The 15956-nt window shown below is 44.5% G+C and overlaps 2 protein-coding genes across 7 annotated transcripts in view; one reads left to right on the top strand and one right to left on the bottom strand.

The window, feature by feature from the left end:
- SPICE1 (spindle and centriole associated protein 1) overlaps positions 1 to 15956 on the bottom strand; it is a 178664-nt gene that overhangs the window by 147848 nt on the left and 14860 nt on the right. The window lies entirely within an intron of this gene.
- The window catches only part of SIDT1 (SID1 transmembrane family member 1), a 90788-nt gene that overhangs the window by 61861 nt on the left and 12971 nt on the right, over positions 1 to 15956 (top strand). For 3 of the 5 annotated variants that reach the window (XM_082460174.1, XM_082460177.1, XM_082460176.1), the window contains 11 exons: positions 1261 to 1332; positions 2688 to 2833; positions 3866 to 3939; positions 5339 to 5405; positions 6793 to 6866; positions 7845 to 7968; positions 8176 to 8293; positions 10587 to 10723; positions 11355 to 11466; positions 14347 to 14361; positions 15325 to 15401. In XM_082460174.1, the coding sequence (XP_082316300.1) occupies positions 1261 to 1332; positions 2688 to 2833; positions 3866 to 3939; positions 5339 to 5405; positions 6793 to 6866; positions 7845 to 7968; positions 8176 to 8293; positions 10587 to 10723; positions 11355 to 11466; positions 14347 to 14361; positions 15325 to 15401 (1016 nt within the window). Of the gene's footprint in view, positions 1 to 1260; positions 1333 to 1385; positions 1743 to 2687; positions 2834 to 3865; positions 3940 to 5338; positions 5406 to 6792; positions 6867 to 7844; positions 7969 to 8175; positions 8294 to 10586; positions 10724 to 11354; positions 11467 to 14346; positions 14362 to 15324; positions 15402 to 15956 lie in introns of those variants that run through there. The other 2 variants (XM_082460178.1, XM_082460175.1) reach the window with 2 other exon arrangements.

The following is a 15956-nucleotide window of genomic DNA, read 5'->3' as shown; positions in this document are numbered from 1 at the left end:
GAAGTGCACAGATTTGAAACAAGTGCACTGCTCAGGAAAATCTCGATGCTCTTGTCCATCACAGAACCATTGTTGTTGTGGTTGCCTCGGGGTGAAAAGAACTAGCGACTACATCGAAACCAGGTCCTGCTCGATTGCGAGGCAGAGTGCAGAAATCATCGAAGTCTGAACAAACCTACACAGCTGGCTTTTTCTTTTTAGTGAAGTTGTTGCCTGACAAAACAGTGATTGTTTTTTGTTTGCTCACTTGCTTTGACTTTAGTTTTTGCATTTTTTTCTCTTTTGATTACACACACGAAAACCCTTTGCCTCCTACAGACCATTTCAACCCCCCGCTGCAGCAGAACTCAAGCGTTCTCCGACGCACATGTCTACTTCCCATGCCAGGGGGCTTCCCAGGAACAGAAAATGCCAAAAATTCTGGGGTTTATGACTTTAGTATCATTCTTCGCTTACTATTTGCACATGTAATATTTGGAAAAGTTTGAGGCAAGTCATCTTAGAGAATGTTTTTCTCTCACTGCCCGCAACCATTTGGCAACAGACATGCCTATTCTACCTCTGAACTATCCCCCAAATAACCCATATTCCTGCACATCCTTAGTTCATGTTGTCATTATTTTTTGCTCCAAGGAGTGCAGTAATTTCCATCCCGTCAGGGCTCATCCTGCCTATAGTCAGGGTACTGTTAATGACTGTGACGAATAAACCTCCGAACGATAGCGCCTTAATCACAGAGGTTTATTTCTGGTGTTTATGTTCAGTGGTGGCCTTCCTCACAGTGATTCCAGGACCCATGCTCCTTTGTTCTTGTGATTCTGCAATACTGTCAGGCAGGAATCAGCAACGTTTCTTCTGTAAAGTGCCAAATGGTAAATGTTTTAGGCTCTGCGGGCCATGTAGTCTCTGTTGCAACTGCTCCACTCTGCCATTGTAGCCAAAAGCAGCCATAGACATACTCAACGTGTGGCTGTGTTTCAGTAGAACGTCATATATAAATACTGAAATTTATAATTTTACCTGCCATAAAATACTCTTCGTCTTCTGATTTTTCCCTAACCATTTAAAAAATTTAAAACCATTTTTAGTTTAACGGCCATACAAAAACAGGTGGCAGGCTAGATTTGGTCTGCAGACCATAAAATTGGCCTGCAGGCTCCTATATTAGAATGAAAAGAAAATCAAACTATTTAGAGTTATGTTCTTTCATTTTGGCAACTGGACATAAAGTGTTTGCCTCTTTGCTTTTCTTTTTAACAGGCTCTGGAAATACGTCGGTGTCACATCCCATTGCTGCCAGCACCCCTGAAGAAAGCAATTATGGGGCAATAGGTATTTCCTACAATGAGTCCATTCATGGAAGTGTTTCCTGATTCTCCAAAGAACAGGATACAAGGAGCCCTCCAGCCACTAATAACTGTGAGAGTGGGCAAGGCGGTCATCGTTTAAGATTATCTTTTATTTATAAGATGAATTGGCTGGATGATCTGGAAGGTTCCTTCCAGCTCTAATTTTCTCTGGTTCTATTGATCCGTTTCTTGGGTCTGCTAGCCACACTTGAGCAGAATTTTCTGTGGTTGCCATCAACTGCCTTGGGGATTTTTTCACACCCAGCCTGAGTTTAGGGCGTGAAAGACGCGTCAAGAGTCTGAGGTCTGGGAGCCCGATGTCAATTGACCCGTTGTTTCATTCTCAGGTTTCAGTGGAATAAGGGCGATCAGAAGACTGAGGCTGTGCAGCAGGTGAACACGGCTGAAGCCTAACGATCTTCCATTTGGGCTAACTGCATAAATGACCTGCTCACTGCCACCCAGTCATTCACATGGCAACCCCCAGGGCTCGCTCAGTGGCCTGAAGGGGACAGAATTCTGATCCCTGTCTTGTTAGAGTCGGCGTGCATTGACGCTTCCACACACTTCCATGATGCTTGCGGGCCTGTGAATGGTGCGCCTTAAGCTGTCAGCGTAGAGGGGCTGGGAATCCTGTATGCCTGCCCTGTTATTCTGTAACTTTGAGAAGCATGTGGGCTCAGTGCCGGAGACTTATTTCTGGCTCTGCAAGAACAGGGTTTTGTTTTTTTTTTTAACCATCTGAATAGAAGAAATAAAGCAGAAGGTAGGCTCTGCTCATGTGCTCATTAGGCTGCGCAAATTCCCATCTGCTCTGGGAAACATTCACAGGAACACAAGGATTCTTCTTCCTGAGAATGTTGTTTCCATTACATAATCATAGATACGGCATGTGGGGGATTTCGGTGTACAAATACTTTTATCCACGAGAAATGTATAGCTGCTGGACATGTGGGTACTTACACGTACATGTGGTAGAGGCTATACATAATTACGTGCATGTGTATGTTTATACATTTATGCTCATATTTAAAAATATGAAACATGAAATATAAGCATAATATTATTTTTGCATCCAAATAGTTAACAGAGCAGATGCCTTTATATTATGTATTCAGCCCTAGAAAGAGATGATTTAAATATAAAAATAGGAGGAGAGGAAAATTAGAAGTCCATTGAGGAGGAATTGAGAGAAAGAACATGTGCTGTGGGTAAGGAGTTGGTTTTTACCAACACAACGTTTTCAGGAATGAGTCGGCACTGTGCTTTATGCAGAGAAAGATGGGCTCCATGGGTTCCTCTTGGCTTGGGAAGGCAGATGAGTCTCCTCTGTTTCAGATGAGTCAAGCTCCAGTCCTGGCAGGCAAATGTCCTCCTCCGATGGCAGACAGCCGTGCCAGTCAGACACGGACAGCTCCGTGGAGGAGAGTGACTTCGACACCATGCCAGACATTGAGAGCGATAAGAACGTCATCCGGACCAAGGTACTTCGGCCTGGTGGTGCTCTTCGAGAGGGCGAAAAGTTCAGGAGCCAAATACAACTTCAGCAATACCTCAATTTCCTTTATATATATATTTTTTCTTCAGGGGGAGTCAAATTTCTCAGGGAGCTTTTTATTTTTTTATTTTTTTATTTTTATTTATTTATTTATTTTTTAAACATCTTTATTGGGGTATAATTGCTTTACAATGGTGTGTTAGTTTCTGCTGTATAACAAAGTGAATCAGCTATACGTATACATATATCCCCATATCCCTTCCCTCTTGTGCCTCCCTCCCACCCTCCCTATCCCACCCCTCTAGGTGGTCACAAAGCACCGAGCTGATCTCCCTGTGCTATGCAGCTGCTTCCCACTAGCTAGCTATTTTACATCTGGTAGTGTATATATGTTCAGGGGGGCTTTTTAGATAAAACTTAGCTACATACTAAAAGCAATACTTGGTTAATTAACACTTCTCTCCGGAGGGAGAAAGTGAAAGCAGTAAAGAAAACAGAGCGCTAAAACGCTCTCAGGGTCTGAAGTGGCTGACCGTGGACAAAAATGAGGAAGGGATCCAACCAAATGGGAGAAAAGATTCATTTGAAGGGTGTACTTGGAAAAACTCCCTGGTTGTATACATAAAATCCTTCAGGAGTAAAAGATCATTTCTTTCTGGCTTGTATGTATCACATTGTGTTGTATCCAGTAAGGGACACAAAGGTGAATCGTACCGTTTCAACCTCTAATTCAAGAATCACACAATGGGCATCTCTGAAAACTGGGAAACCAATTCTTGAGATTAAGAAGCATTCAAGACTCCCAATAGGTTTCCCACATCAGCCAATTTCCCTAAAGCCAAGGGAAATACTAGGATTTTTAAAGGCATCCTGGGAAAAGCAAAATTAAAAGAAAAGTCTTGTTAAATAATTTTAATCCCTAGTGAGTGATTGAATTGATATGTGTAAAGCTCTCCTTTATATTTTTTGCAAGAAATCCAAGTACAGTTTTGCATTCTCTTTTTATTTGGCATCCCAGATGTTCGTTTACCTGTCAGATCTGTCCAGGAAGGACCGAAGAATTGTCAGCAAAAAATATAACATTTATTTTTGGTGAGTAGATGACCAGGAGGGCTATGGTTCTCTTTAGTAAAATTAAAGTTTTCTTTGTAAAAGCCACAATCACTTATGAGATTCATATAAGTGAATCAAGTCACAGGTTTCAGTGTTTAATGAGGCACAGGTATAGGTGTTTAAAGGATTCATGCCACATTCGATAGGAAAGACAAAAATGAACTACCAAAGGCAACCAGCCCTAAATTAAATAAATACAAAGTATTAAATAAGAACAGAAGTGGAATCCCATAGGGAGACACTAAATCCTTTCCTAGGAAAATACAGTAACGATAACATTAATGTCACCACCTTCCCTCTTCTCCTCACCAGGACTTGCTCTTGGAAGGGCCAGTGATTAGAGGGATGAGATGCCTAGAGCATCTCATAGTAGCTGGAAGCCACCCTGAGTGAAGATGATACCATCAGCCAATGATAAATAGACCTGCGATGGTCAGACAAACATGCAGTCTCCCTCCAAGCAGAGAGTCTGAGGTGCCTGGCAGGGTCCCCTCCTTCCTCTCAGAAACCCCCAGCTGACACTTGTGATAGCCCTTCCCATTCTTTTTTCTGGAAGGATACCCTTTTACTGGGATACAGATACTAGAGGAAAACAAGGGCCAGTGGGGACCACATGGAATTCCATAGTAGGACCATCATTTTGGAACTAAGAGATATCTAAAAGAGCCACATCCCTTTGTGAGATCCATCACCCATTACCTACTCTCGGATCACTGTTTTTTTTTTAATTTTTTTTAAGTCACAACTTATTTTTATTTTTATTTTTTAAATTTATTTATTTTTGGTCGCGTTGGGTCTTTGTTGCTGTGCGCAGGCTTTCTCTAGTTGCGTCGAGCAGGGGCTACTCTTCCTTGCAGTGTGCAGGCTTCTCACTGTGGTGGGCTTCTCCTGTTGCGGAGCACAGGCTCTAGGCGCACAGGCTTCAGTAGTTGTGGCACGCGGGCTCAGCAGTTGTGGATCGCGAGCTCTAGAGCGCAGGCTCAGTAGTTGTGGCACACGGGCTTCGTTGCTCTGCAGCATGTGGGATCTTCCCGGACCAGGGATCAAACCTGGGTGCCCTGCATTGGCAGGCGGATTCTTAACCACTGCACCACCAGGGAAGTCCCTCTCTGATCACTTTTAATCTAACAATATCCTAAATAGATAGGCCCTCATTAATAATTGGTTAAACCAGAAGCAAGTATTATTTACACTGTTTTACAAGTAATTGTATGAGAGGAAGATTGGAGAAACAGGAACCACATAATCAGTTTCTAATCGCTTTTGTGAGTTAACTAGGGAGTTATGGGGTGGAAAGATTCTTCTAAAAAAAAAAAAAAGGCAAAGTTTGCATTGTTATTTTGGAAATAACCATTTCTGGTTCTTTCTGCCTGCGTAGGAACATCGTTACCATTGCTGTGTTTTATGCGCTGCCTGTGATCCAGCTGGTTATCACCTACCAGACAGTAAGTGCTGCCCCGAACTCCAAAATCCCACCTTTCATACTGCAGGGAAAGATCTTTGCTGCCACTTACAGAGAAAGGTATAACTTGAGCTCCGTCCAAGAATTAATTCCCCATTTGGGTTCCCACTGGATTTCTCCACTGGTTCGTCTTTGACCTTTAAATCTAGTTCCCAATTGTTTTATCACAGACCTCTTGTATTACTTTGACTACCAATCTGAAATTATTACCTTGCACTCATTTAGTCTTGGTATCTATCAACTATGTCTATTTTTTACCAGTCTGAACTTCTGATCATCATGGGATGATGAGTAAAGTTCGAGACCAAAACAAAGAAACCTGATGTCTAATTTAGCCTGTGTCCTGTCACTGAGGGTAAATATGTTTTGTAAAAGTAAAAACAGCTTCACAAAACTAATGAAATATTAAAAGAAAATATAAAATAAATAAAAAAACAAACAAAAACAATAATTAAAATAGCTTGAGAATCCCCACTGCACCTTCACAGAACCCTAGGGTCCAGGTCACTTAAGTGATCTCGTCTGGGATCTATTACACATGAAAAAGCCCATTTAGAATAGCACCAGGTTAAAGGTTTCTAATGCAATGGTTCTCAAACTTTGCACTAAAATCATCTGGGGGACTTTTAAAAATCCCAGTGTCCAAGCTGTACCCCACACCAGTGAGATCAGAGTGGAATCAGGCATCAGTACTGATGAAACTCCCAGTGATTCCAGGGTACAGCCAAGTCTGAGAGCCAGGAGTTTAATAATATTTCACCAATTCCATACTTAATACGTGATGAGGACGAGGACTTTATAAGGTTTGAGCACCACCATTTATAATCTAAATATTCTCTGAATACTTTGGTGCTCTGTCAGAAGATACAGCTATGCTGTGATCTAGGAAGGTTCTTAATGATAGCGACGGTGATAACTATGGAAAACTGACCACACATCTCCTTATGTCCACCTGCCCTGTGGTTATCATTTCCACACAGAGGACGGAACAGCTCCTTACCCTCCCAGGATTCATCTAGAAAATAGGATGTACCATGGCCGTCCTAATAGGCAGGTCCCAATGTTAGCATCCTCTCAAAATCCTTTTGTAATGAGAACAAAGGAAACATACTCAGTTGCATTCTGCCGTGAGGCCACATAATGAGGGACACAGAATATTTCAATTCGAAGCAAGATGGCAGCATTTAAAGGAAATGTGTCTATACTGTGTAAAGGCTGAAGAGAATGACCCATCCCCTGCTGAGAGGGAGCGCTGGCTACACTGTAAATCACTGGCAGTTGATCGCCGTGAGCACTGTCTACTTTTTGTGGTTTCAGGCTCAGGGGGTGGAGGAAAACAGCATCTCCTCTTCTCACTCTTGGTTTTACAGATAGTCAATGTCACTGGTAACCAGGACATCTGCTACTACAACTTCCTCTGTGCTCACCCCTGGGGTGTCCTGAGGTAAGCTCAGTCCTCTGAGGCAATGAGAGATGCCTTTCTGTGTAACGTGGCGATTTCAGTTTTTAAAAATACTAGAAACAATTGTGGAAAACTACCCCAATCAAGGGTAAAGAGGAATGAAATCAAGAAGTTGAGATCAGGTATGCCTCCTCCATGCCTGTATGGGGGCCTCAGGAAACAGTCCTGAGAAGGCAGAGGTGTGTTTGCAAATACCAGGTCCCTCGCTGTGATGACCCTCATCCATGGGCATGAGCTACTAGTACATCCAATCCGTTAAACAACCTCATGAGATAGATAGGATTATTTTCACCCCCGTTTTTAGATGAAGATGTTAAGGCTTAGTTAGAAAGGTAAGGACTTGCGGAAGGTCCCTCAGCTGTTAGTGATGTTGAGACTCACACCGGGGCCTGCTGCCTCCAAGGCCATGCTCCAGCCTCCAGAACATGACGAAGTGGAGAGAGCATTTGCCTGGGAGTTGCGAGCCTGGCTTCTTGATCCAGAACTGAACTAGTCTCAGTTTCCGTAAATAAATCTGCTGGCTGTGACCAGTTGACACTTATCCTGAAATTCATGGTTACAGAGCTGAGTATGGACACATAACGTGGGTCCATACATCTATGTGAATTCACTCTCACAGTGTAGCTGAAACGCTTGGCCCAACTGCCCATCTGTGGAGCGACTCTCTTTCCTAGGATTCATTCCCCGCCAGTGCCATCAGCACAAGGGAGGACTGAGTGGGTGTTAGGGAAGCTAAGCAGGCATCCCTGAGAGGAAACGGACACATTATCACAGGCTAAGCATCCTAACGTGGAGTTAGGTTAAAGATGCTTTCTGATGATCTCGGTCCTGAAATCTCATGGAAAGGTGAGCAGTGGAAAACACTGAATGCTGATTTCGCTCGCTCATCCATGCCTTCATTCAGTCTCTAAAGCTCTTTGATACCTTGACTCTCTCATGATCTCTCTGTCATCCCCTTAGTGCCTTCAACAACATTCTCAGTAACCTGGGCCACATGCTCCTGGGCTGCCTCTTCCTGCTGATAGTCTTGCGCCGGGACATTCTCCATCGAAGAGCCCTGGAAGCCAAGGACATCTTTGCCATGGTGAGGAGAGGGTGGGACGAGGGAGGTGAGAGCTAGGAAGGGTTATGGTTCCAAACGGGATCTGCAAAGAGGAGGGACATCTGGCTAGACGGTGTGACGATGGATTATGTGTAATGGACCACACGAGGCCACAGCATGGGCGTGCCGGTTCTGTGGCTGAGTCACTAAGGAGTATCTTTCCACTGACCAAGCTTTCTGCTTTTTCAGGAGTATGGGATCCCCAAACACTTCGGTCTCTTCTATGCTATGGGCATCGCTCTGATGACGGAAGGGGTGCTCAGTGCTTGTTACCATGTCTGCCCTAATTACTCCAACTTCCAATTCGGTAATTAGAATTTACATCAGCTACACAGATTTGAGTTATAGGAGTCTTATCCTGGGACCCTCTCAGAAATGCCAAGGTCGTGCTTGCAAGAATTAAATGACATTTTACGTGAAGTGATCTGAGGGCACCTCACCACAGGGCATGGTTTCCCCACATTGTACCGTTTTGTTCTCTCTGACCACCTTTTATAGACTACAAAAGAGTGAACACTGAGTACTGATCTCATGGCTAGATTTGCAGGTGGGCAATGGGCTAAGTGTCAGGCATCAGGTCAGGTAGAATCCACCAACAGATATCTAGAAATCTCCCTCAGTGTAGCTTGGCTTAATTTAGCAGTTTGCCTGCTTTGGATTGAAAGTAATAGAAAACCCAATTCGAATAGGATTAAATAATAAGTACACTCATCAGCGCACCAGCCGAACGTAGAGGTGGAATGGCCTTGTGGGTGGTTTGTCTGGTGGCTCTGGCTCCGCTTCTCTGTAATCCTCTTGGTTGCACCCAGTCTGCACATTGGTGATCTCCTCAGGCTGCCTTCCCTCGTGGTGGCAGAAATAGCTACAGCAGGTCTTGGCTTCCTGTCTCCACACCATGATGTCTAGAGAAAGCAGCGAGCTGGCTTCCAGGAACCTTCATTTGAGAGCAGGAAACTTCTTTTCCCCAAACTCCCCAGATAACAGCCCCTCACGCCTCAACAGCTTACACAGCCCTGAGCTTACTCCAGAATCTTTCTCTGTGTGAGGGTTAGCTCAGGCCAGCATTGCTGCACCAGTCACGGTGGCAAAGGAGGTGAGGTTACCTTTAGACCAATGAGACCCTTCCCTGGAACTAGGGGTGCGGTTAGCTTTCCTAAAGCAAGTGGTCTGGGAGGGTGTGCATTTCTGAATAGAAAATGGGGCTGAGATATTTGAGTTGGTATCGAGATGCTGTTAGGATGGAGAAAGGGACTAGCTGATGCTGGAAGAAGGCAATTAACAATGTCCTCCACACTCGAGGATGGGGTTTTTAAAGACAGTTATTTTGTGTTTGTGCTCTAGCCTCTGGCTGTTAACTCAGAACACCACGGAAATTCTCTGTCACGTTTTAATTTTTAATAGAGGAAAACTATAGAGAACAATATCATTCACCACTCAGAAGGAACAAATGCCAACACTTTAAATATTTGCCTTAAATCTACTTTAAGAAAGAAAACATTGTGTAAAGTTGAGGTCCCATTTTGAACTGTTTTCTAAACTTATCAACTCTCCCCTTCCTCAGAAGCAACAACTGTGATTAATTTTATATTTATCCTTCCAGTTTGTTTTTATAGTTTTTCTTCCTTTGTAACAAATTAATATTAATTTATCACACTTTGTTCAGCATCCTTCTTTTTTCATTCAACAAAATGTTTTCAAGATTTATTGGTATTAAATCAAGGATATCCAGTTCATTTTTAAAGACTGTCATTCTGTAATAAAAATATATCACATTTATCAATTCCTCTGTTGAACAACACTTAGATGTTGCCAATATTCTGCTAGTACAGACAGTGCTGCAATGACTAGCCTCATATATGCCTCTTTGCGCACATGTGAGAGAGGTTCCCTGGAATACCTAGAAGTAGAATTTGGGGGTCACTTGGTCCTGGTTGATGCATCTTCCATTTTACCAAAAACAGCCAACTTTCTCCCCAGAATATTAATTCCTACTCCCACTGGCTGAGTGAGAGTTTCCACTTCACCCGTTATCATCACTAACGTGTTATTATTAGACATTTACACTTTTGCCACATTTTTTAGTAACATGGGACATTGCATTGCTGTTTTAATTTGCATTTCCTTAACCCCCATGCAGCTAAGCCACATGTAATTTCTAGCTGTCTTCCATCCCTAGGCTAGAAAGCCTTGTATATGAGCAGTAATCAACGTGGTTATGTTTCAGTATGCTGAGGAGGACCTCCTGCACCCACGTAGGATTCTCTTTATTGTCACACTGCCCTGTTCCCATTAGGGATTCTTTTGTTGTTGTTGGACAGGACGTTTATACACACATAGCCCTGCGAGTGGGGATAGGCAGTTATTCATCACATCATCTGATACTTCTCTCCTATGAGCTAGGAATGCCCCTCCTGGAGGGGGGTGAGAGGTGGAGTGTGCAGGGTTTACCTAGAATGTGCCTGGAGAGGCTGGCGTGTTGCAGGTCACCACACAGTCTGAGGGCAGCAAATACTCCAAGGCCTGAAGGGAGGGGTTCTCTGAGGCTGAAGAGAGGTCTGTCTGCCACCTACTGGATCTCGATTGTCTCGGCTTCTCCTCAGACACCTCCTTCATGTACATAATCGCCGGCCTCTGCATGCTGAAGCTCTATCAGACCCGCCACCCAGACATCAACGCCAGTGCCTACGCTGCTTACATCTCCTTCGCCCTGGTCATCACGCTCACCGTCCTTGGAGTGGTGCGTCCCTCCCCACGGCTGGCAGCCCTCTTGGGAGGCTTTGTATTTTGTTTTTTGGACCTCAGGTGAACAGGTTTCATTAATCATAATCCTTGGCTCATGACACACCCTCATCATTGGTCCGTTCATAGCATTTTAGTTACTGAGCTAGAATTTTTAATAATGTAACAGGCCCCTGGAACACTGCCTCTGGACAGTGTTAATACAAAGCTGGGACCTGACTCGGGTGAGACTGGAATAGAGATGTACGGGCTGATGGGAGACACACTGACTTGAAAGGACAAAAACCACTTTCTAAATGTGTGTGCACATGTGTCAGTCGTCTTCTGTTATTTGAAGAGCATTAGCTCCCAGCTTTAGACCTACTGCCTCTTCACCTGCTGTTCAGCTGCCTCACCCATTGCTTCCCTTTTCCATTTCTTTCTTTTTCATTTGGCCAGGTAGCCATTCTTTTTCCTGCCCTGGGTGCAGTAAGATCCCTGTGAGATCAGAGAAGGGGGAAAACCCAAAGTTCACACACAGCTAGGTTTTTGACACCTTATGCATACACGAGAGATGAAACAATTTTAGTGAGTTCTCTGGGAAAGAAAAAAAAAACCCAGATGAAGGTAACTTCCATCTTTACTCCTAGGTGTTTGGGAAAAATGACCTGTGGTTGTTCTGGGTCATCTTCTCTGCAATCCATATTCTGGCTTCTCTGGCCCTCAGCACCCAGATCTACTACATGGGTCGTTTCAAGATAGGTGAGTCACCTGTTACTCTATACTAAACATGCTGATTAACTCACCCTGAGAAAGAACTGTCTTGCCTATCCTAAACGGAGGTGTTACTTGTCACCGTGAACGTTTGCTCTGAATTCTGTGTGTTTAATAGCATATATTCTCTCCAAGAGCTTCCTCTCCTGTATAAGATAGCAACAATCTACTATCACTAGTTCTGTTTTCAACTGAGACACTAAGCTAGCTCAAAGCTGAGGCATCCTTCCAACTCCAAGTCCCAAAAGCTTTACAATTCGCCAAACTTTGGAAGTGCGTTTGTAGAATGGTCTGATCATCACACCGCGAGTTCCACCGAGGAGAACGGTTTTCAGTTCATAGCGCTTAAAAGGAGCATTTCTCTAACCATCCTAAATGGTTAAAAGAATAAATTCTATATCATTTTCAAATTCTGGGGCTGGAACTTTTGGAGACCAACTTGCCAATCTTAGAGGCAGGACATCTGCTGAACGCCCTCTGACGGCATGAACGTATCACATTAGAATGCCAAGTGTTCTGTGGAAGTCAGCTTCTGATCTGCTCTTGGTCAGTCAGCGTACATTGGAGCAGGTGCAAGTCATTTTAGAGCATCTAAATTTCACCCATCATTTTAAAGTCCAGGAAGTCAAACTCAAAGATTCACTTGTATATTTCAAGAAAAACCAATATATATATATAAACTAGGCCCATCCCTAATATTTGCAGAGCCCAAGGCAAGATTGTAAATAAGAGCCAACTTACCATATGTATAAAAATGTTTAAGTTATAAAGCAGACTAAAAAAGTATTAAATATGTGGAAGAAAGGAAAGAAGAAAGAAGGAAGACCAACAAGCTGATAAATATACCTTCATTACAACCTACAAGGTACAAGTTCAAATTTAAAATTCTCAGGTGCATGGAAGAGTACTCCAGAACATAGCTGTACAGGAGAGCTGGTCCCCAGCCCCTGCCCCTCTTTTCTTCTCACCTCTGGCTCTGTCCTGCATCTTAAGGGGTCTCACAGGTATGCACATGGACACCCTTGTCTAACATCCAATTGGCCATTCCTTGCCCCTAGAAGTGCATACTCTAGTGGTGCCATCTGCCCTCAGGAAGACAAACCAGGGAAAGGACCTATGCAGGCTCCGAGAGCGGGCTCAAGGCCATCAGGACAGGGAATTCTTGGGTCCAGGAATTCAGAATGTGGCCTAGAAGGAGCAGTCCCCTTGCCCTGCAGACTCCTCACTCACTGGGGAATGAGGGCCTTTAAAATATGGCACCCCTGTTGCCCAGATCTAAGAGCGATTCTACATAAACAAGTGGCTTTAAGACTAGAAGACCAAATAAAACAATCTCTCATTTTGGCAGTTTAGTTTTTCCTTTTGGCGTGGTCAGTAGATTAACTCTTGGTGTTAACATAGCCAGTATACCTCCAACTCCCCCAGTGGAAGCATCAATAGCTGGTTGGGTAGAACATTTGGTACAGCACTCTGTTCATGCTCCATCCTCCACGCTCAAAGGTGAATGAAGTCATACAAACTAAACTCTCGAAAGGAAAATAAGTTAGGCACTGTTTCTCTGGGCTTTGCAAGTTGGAAAAATAAACTTGAATACAGATATATGTAATGGTAGTGACCATTAATACATAGAGGAGCTTTTAATATGTTTATACCACCTTTGCCCCATGCAACTTTGCAATACTGAATTAATTTACCTTTTTAAAAAAGGAGAAATTTAATGTAGTCTATTATAACCATGTACTAGTTTGTCAGGGTCCCAACAGGAAAAAGCTATCACATACAAAGACAAAAGATTTATTCACAGAGGGACTCTTCATAGGACAGGGGTGGGGTGGAGAAGAATGAAAGGGGTAGCACAGTAACCCGGGGTTAGTAGCAGAGAAGCTTTTACTATCCGCAAGCCCAAAAGGGCATGGAGGAAGTGGTTACCAAAACATGGAAGGAGGGCATCATGGAGAGGAAGTCACCTTCCTCCATGAGCGTGGAGCAGTGACCTTTGGTTAACAGACAGGCAACCTCACAGGGAGGGCACCAGGCAGATAGTACTCTGGGCTCACTCTCCTTCCTCTGTCCCTCCAGTCTCCGGCTGGCGTTTCTCATTGTCCAAATCCAAGGGGAGCGAGGGAACCCACTGAGTGGTCCCTACACTCCCCCTCCCCGGGCGTGGTGAGGACAGAGAGACATGGCAGGTGAGTCTGGAGGGGCAAAGGGAAGGTAACCTTCACACAACTTAACCCAATATTTAAAATTTCTGTACCTAGGGAGTCTCCCCCAAGTGGTTACGGATTTACCAAAGTCAAAAGGGAAACATTGTGACAATGGCATCTACATTTAGTCCAAAGGCAGGAAGTCGGGTTAGTGGACAGTGCCTCAGGCAACACCAAGCTCTCTGCCCATTCCATAAGCTGCCTTTGCTTTCTCAAATCACAGACTCCTTTCTCTGGGGCCCTCGGGCCACACAGGAAAATAAATGTGGACGCGAGGAAAGGCAGTAGCAATGAGGCAGAGCATTTCATAAGCAGGACAGAAAACTGCAGAGCTACCTGCCCAGATCACCATCGTGCCTCTTGTTTCCCGAAAAGGACCACAGGCAGAGGATGGATTATAAGTTGCAAGTGGTGCGCAAAAGTTCACAGGGAGAGAGGAAAGTCGGATTCATGCCTTGAAGAATAGTGAACTTCTGAACGTTTGAGACAGGCAGAAGGAGTCTGTGTTCTTTACGAGAAAACATTACTTTTGTAATCAGAAAACAAAATTAAAGTCATCTGTTTCGAGAGAAAAATAAAACGACCAGTAGTTTACCTGTTTGGCTACCTTCTTACAAATCTTTTTTTTCTCTCCTCAATTCTCTGCTTCCCACTGATTCAGATGTGTCTGACACAGGTAACGTTCAGCCACTCTCCCCAGGGTTTTCTACATTGTTTTCTTAACAAAGCGACCTGCCTGGCTGACCTGCCAACTCTGCTTTCTGAACACTTCTTCCAGATAGGGCAGGATTTGGTGGGCAGGGGGTTTGGAGAGAGGCTCAGAGGCACGGATGCACCCCAACCCAGCCTGCAACGCGCCTCTTCTGGGCTGGTGCATGGACACGCCCATGCCCCCACACCACCCCCAGTGTATCTAGTCTAGTGAACACTGCTTAAATTGACCCCAGGGGTAGCCTTGAAGAGGAGCAGCAGCACAGCAGAGCTGGGGTCCACCCTCACTGAAATGCTCGCTTCGGGAAGACCCCAGCCTTGCCCGTGACATCTGTGTGTGGATGGCTCACAGAATGACAGCCCCACCTGGGGCCCTGACCCTGCTCATGTAACAATCATCACACGTACAGGCTTTCTGAACATGCTTAGTAGATCCCACTGTCCCCTGGTTCAATTCTTACTGACTTATAACCACACTGAGAAACACAGATTCGAATTTTTACAAGCTAAGATTTCCCACGGCCTAGAGAGAGCAGATGTTTTAAGGTGACTTTTGAGAGGCCCCATACATCTCTGCTGTAAAGGAAACACCACTAGAGTAAACTATCAACAGAGGGAAACTCAGCTGAAGGAGACCACAGGAGGGTTGGCCAGCCCCCCAAATGGTTTGCGAGTGCTTGTGCCTGTGTCCACCTTGCCTGCCTTTCTGCGGGATGCTGCATGGATAGCGCACACCTGCCACGAAAGCCCAGGCAGCTGCGGGTGGCGTTTTTTAAAGCAAACATTTATTGCTGACCTATTAGGTACAAAGCATGGCTTTTATGAGGTGACGACCACATCATCCTGGCCGCAAAAGCTGGGGCCAAAGGGGAGTGTTTTGGATTATCTCTGACCAAGCCTTCTCACCATGCGATTGTGTCATCGGCAGATTTGGGAATTTTCCGACGGGCCGCTATGGTGTTCTACACGGACTGCATCCAGCAGTGCAGCCGGCCTCTCTATATGGTACGTGTGTGTTCCTGCGTGCCTTGGCCTTCTCCCAGACAACAGGAGGACAGCAGGAGGGGCGGGCTCGGGGTAGTCACACAAGGCTCCCCAAACCAAGAGGGCCAGATGGCCTAGCGTGGCTGAAGTCCAGTTAGTGAGGGAAGAGGCATCTTGCCTCCTCTTCTCACTCTTACAAGACACGCTGGGATGGTTCCTTTTTTGTACATGAAAAATTGCTAGTATATAAAGAACATATGTATGTATATACACACACGAAACTATTGAAGTGATGAGTGCTGGAGGAGGGAGGATCGAGATAGGGTGTCCCTATAAATAAGCATCCAAAGACGTACGATTATTTCACTTGTGAAAGTGAAGAGAGGGCACTGTTAATAATGACACCTGGACTGTCCCAAGCAAACTAGGGACATATGATCACTCCAATCACTTTCATTAGGAACTTTCCACGTTATACATTTGTTTGCTTTTTATACATTGTTTGACTTTTACAATGAGCACGAATGCTTTTTCAAAATTGTAGTTATTGCTCGATGGCGGAAATACACTTTTAAA

Source organism: Balaenoptera physalus (genome assembly GCF_965194825.1).
Source record: "Balaenoptera physalus genome assembly, chromosome: 4".
NCBI classification, from domain to species: domain Eukaryota; kingdom Metazoa; phylum Chordata; class Mammalia; order Artiodactyla; family Balaenopteridae; genus Balaenoptera; species Balaenoptera physalus.
Note: the sequence above shows the minus strand (reverse complement) of the source record. Positions and strands in the feature narration are given on the sequence as shown.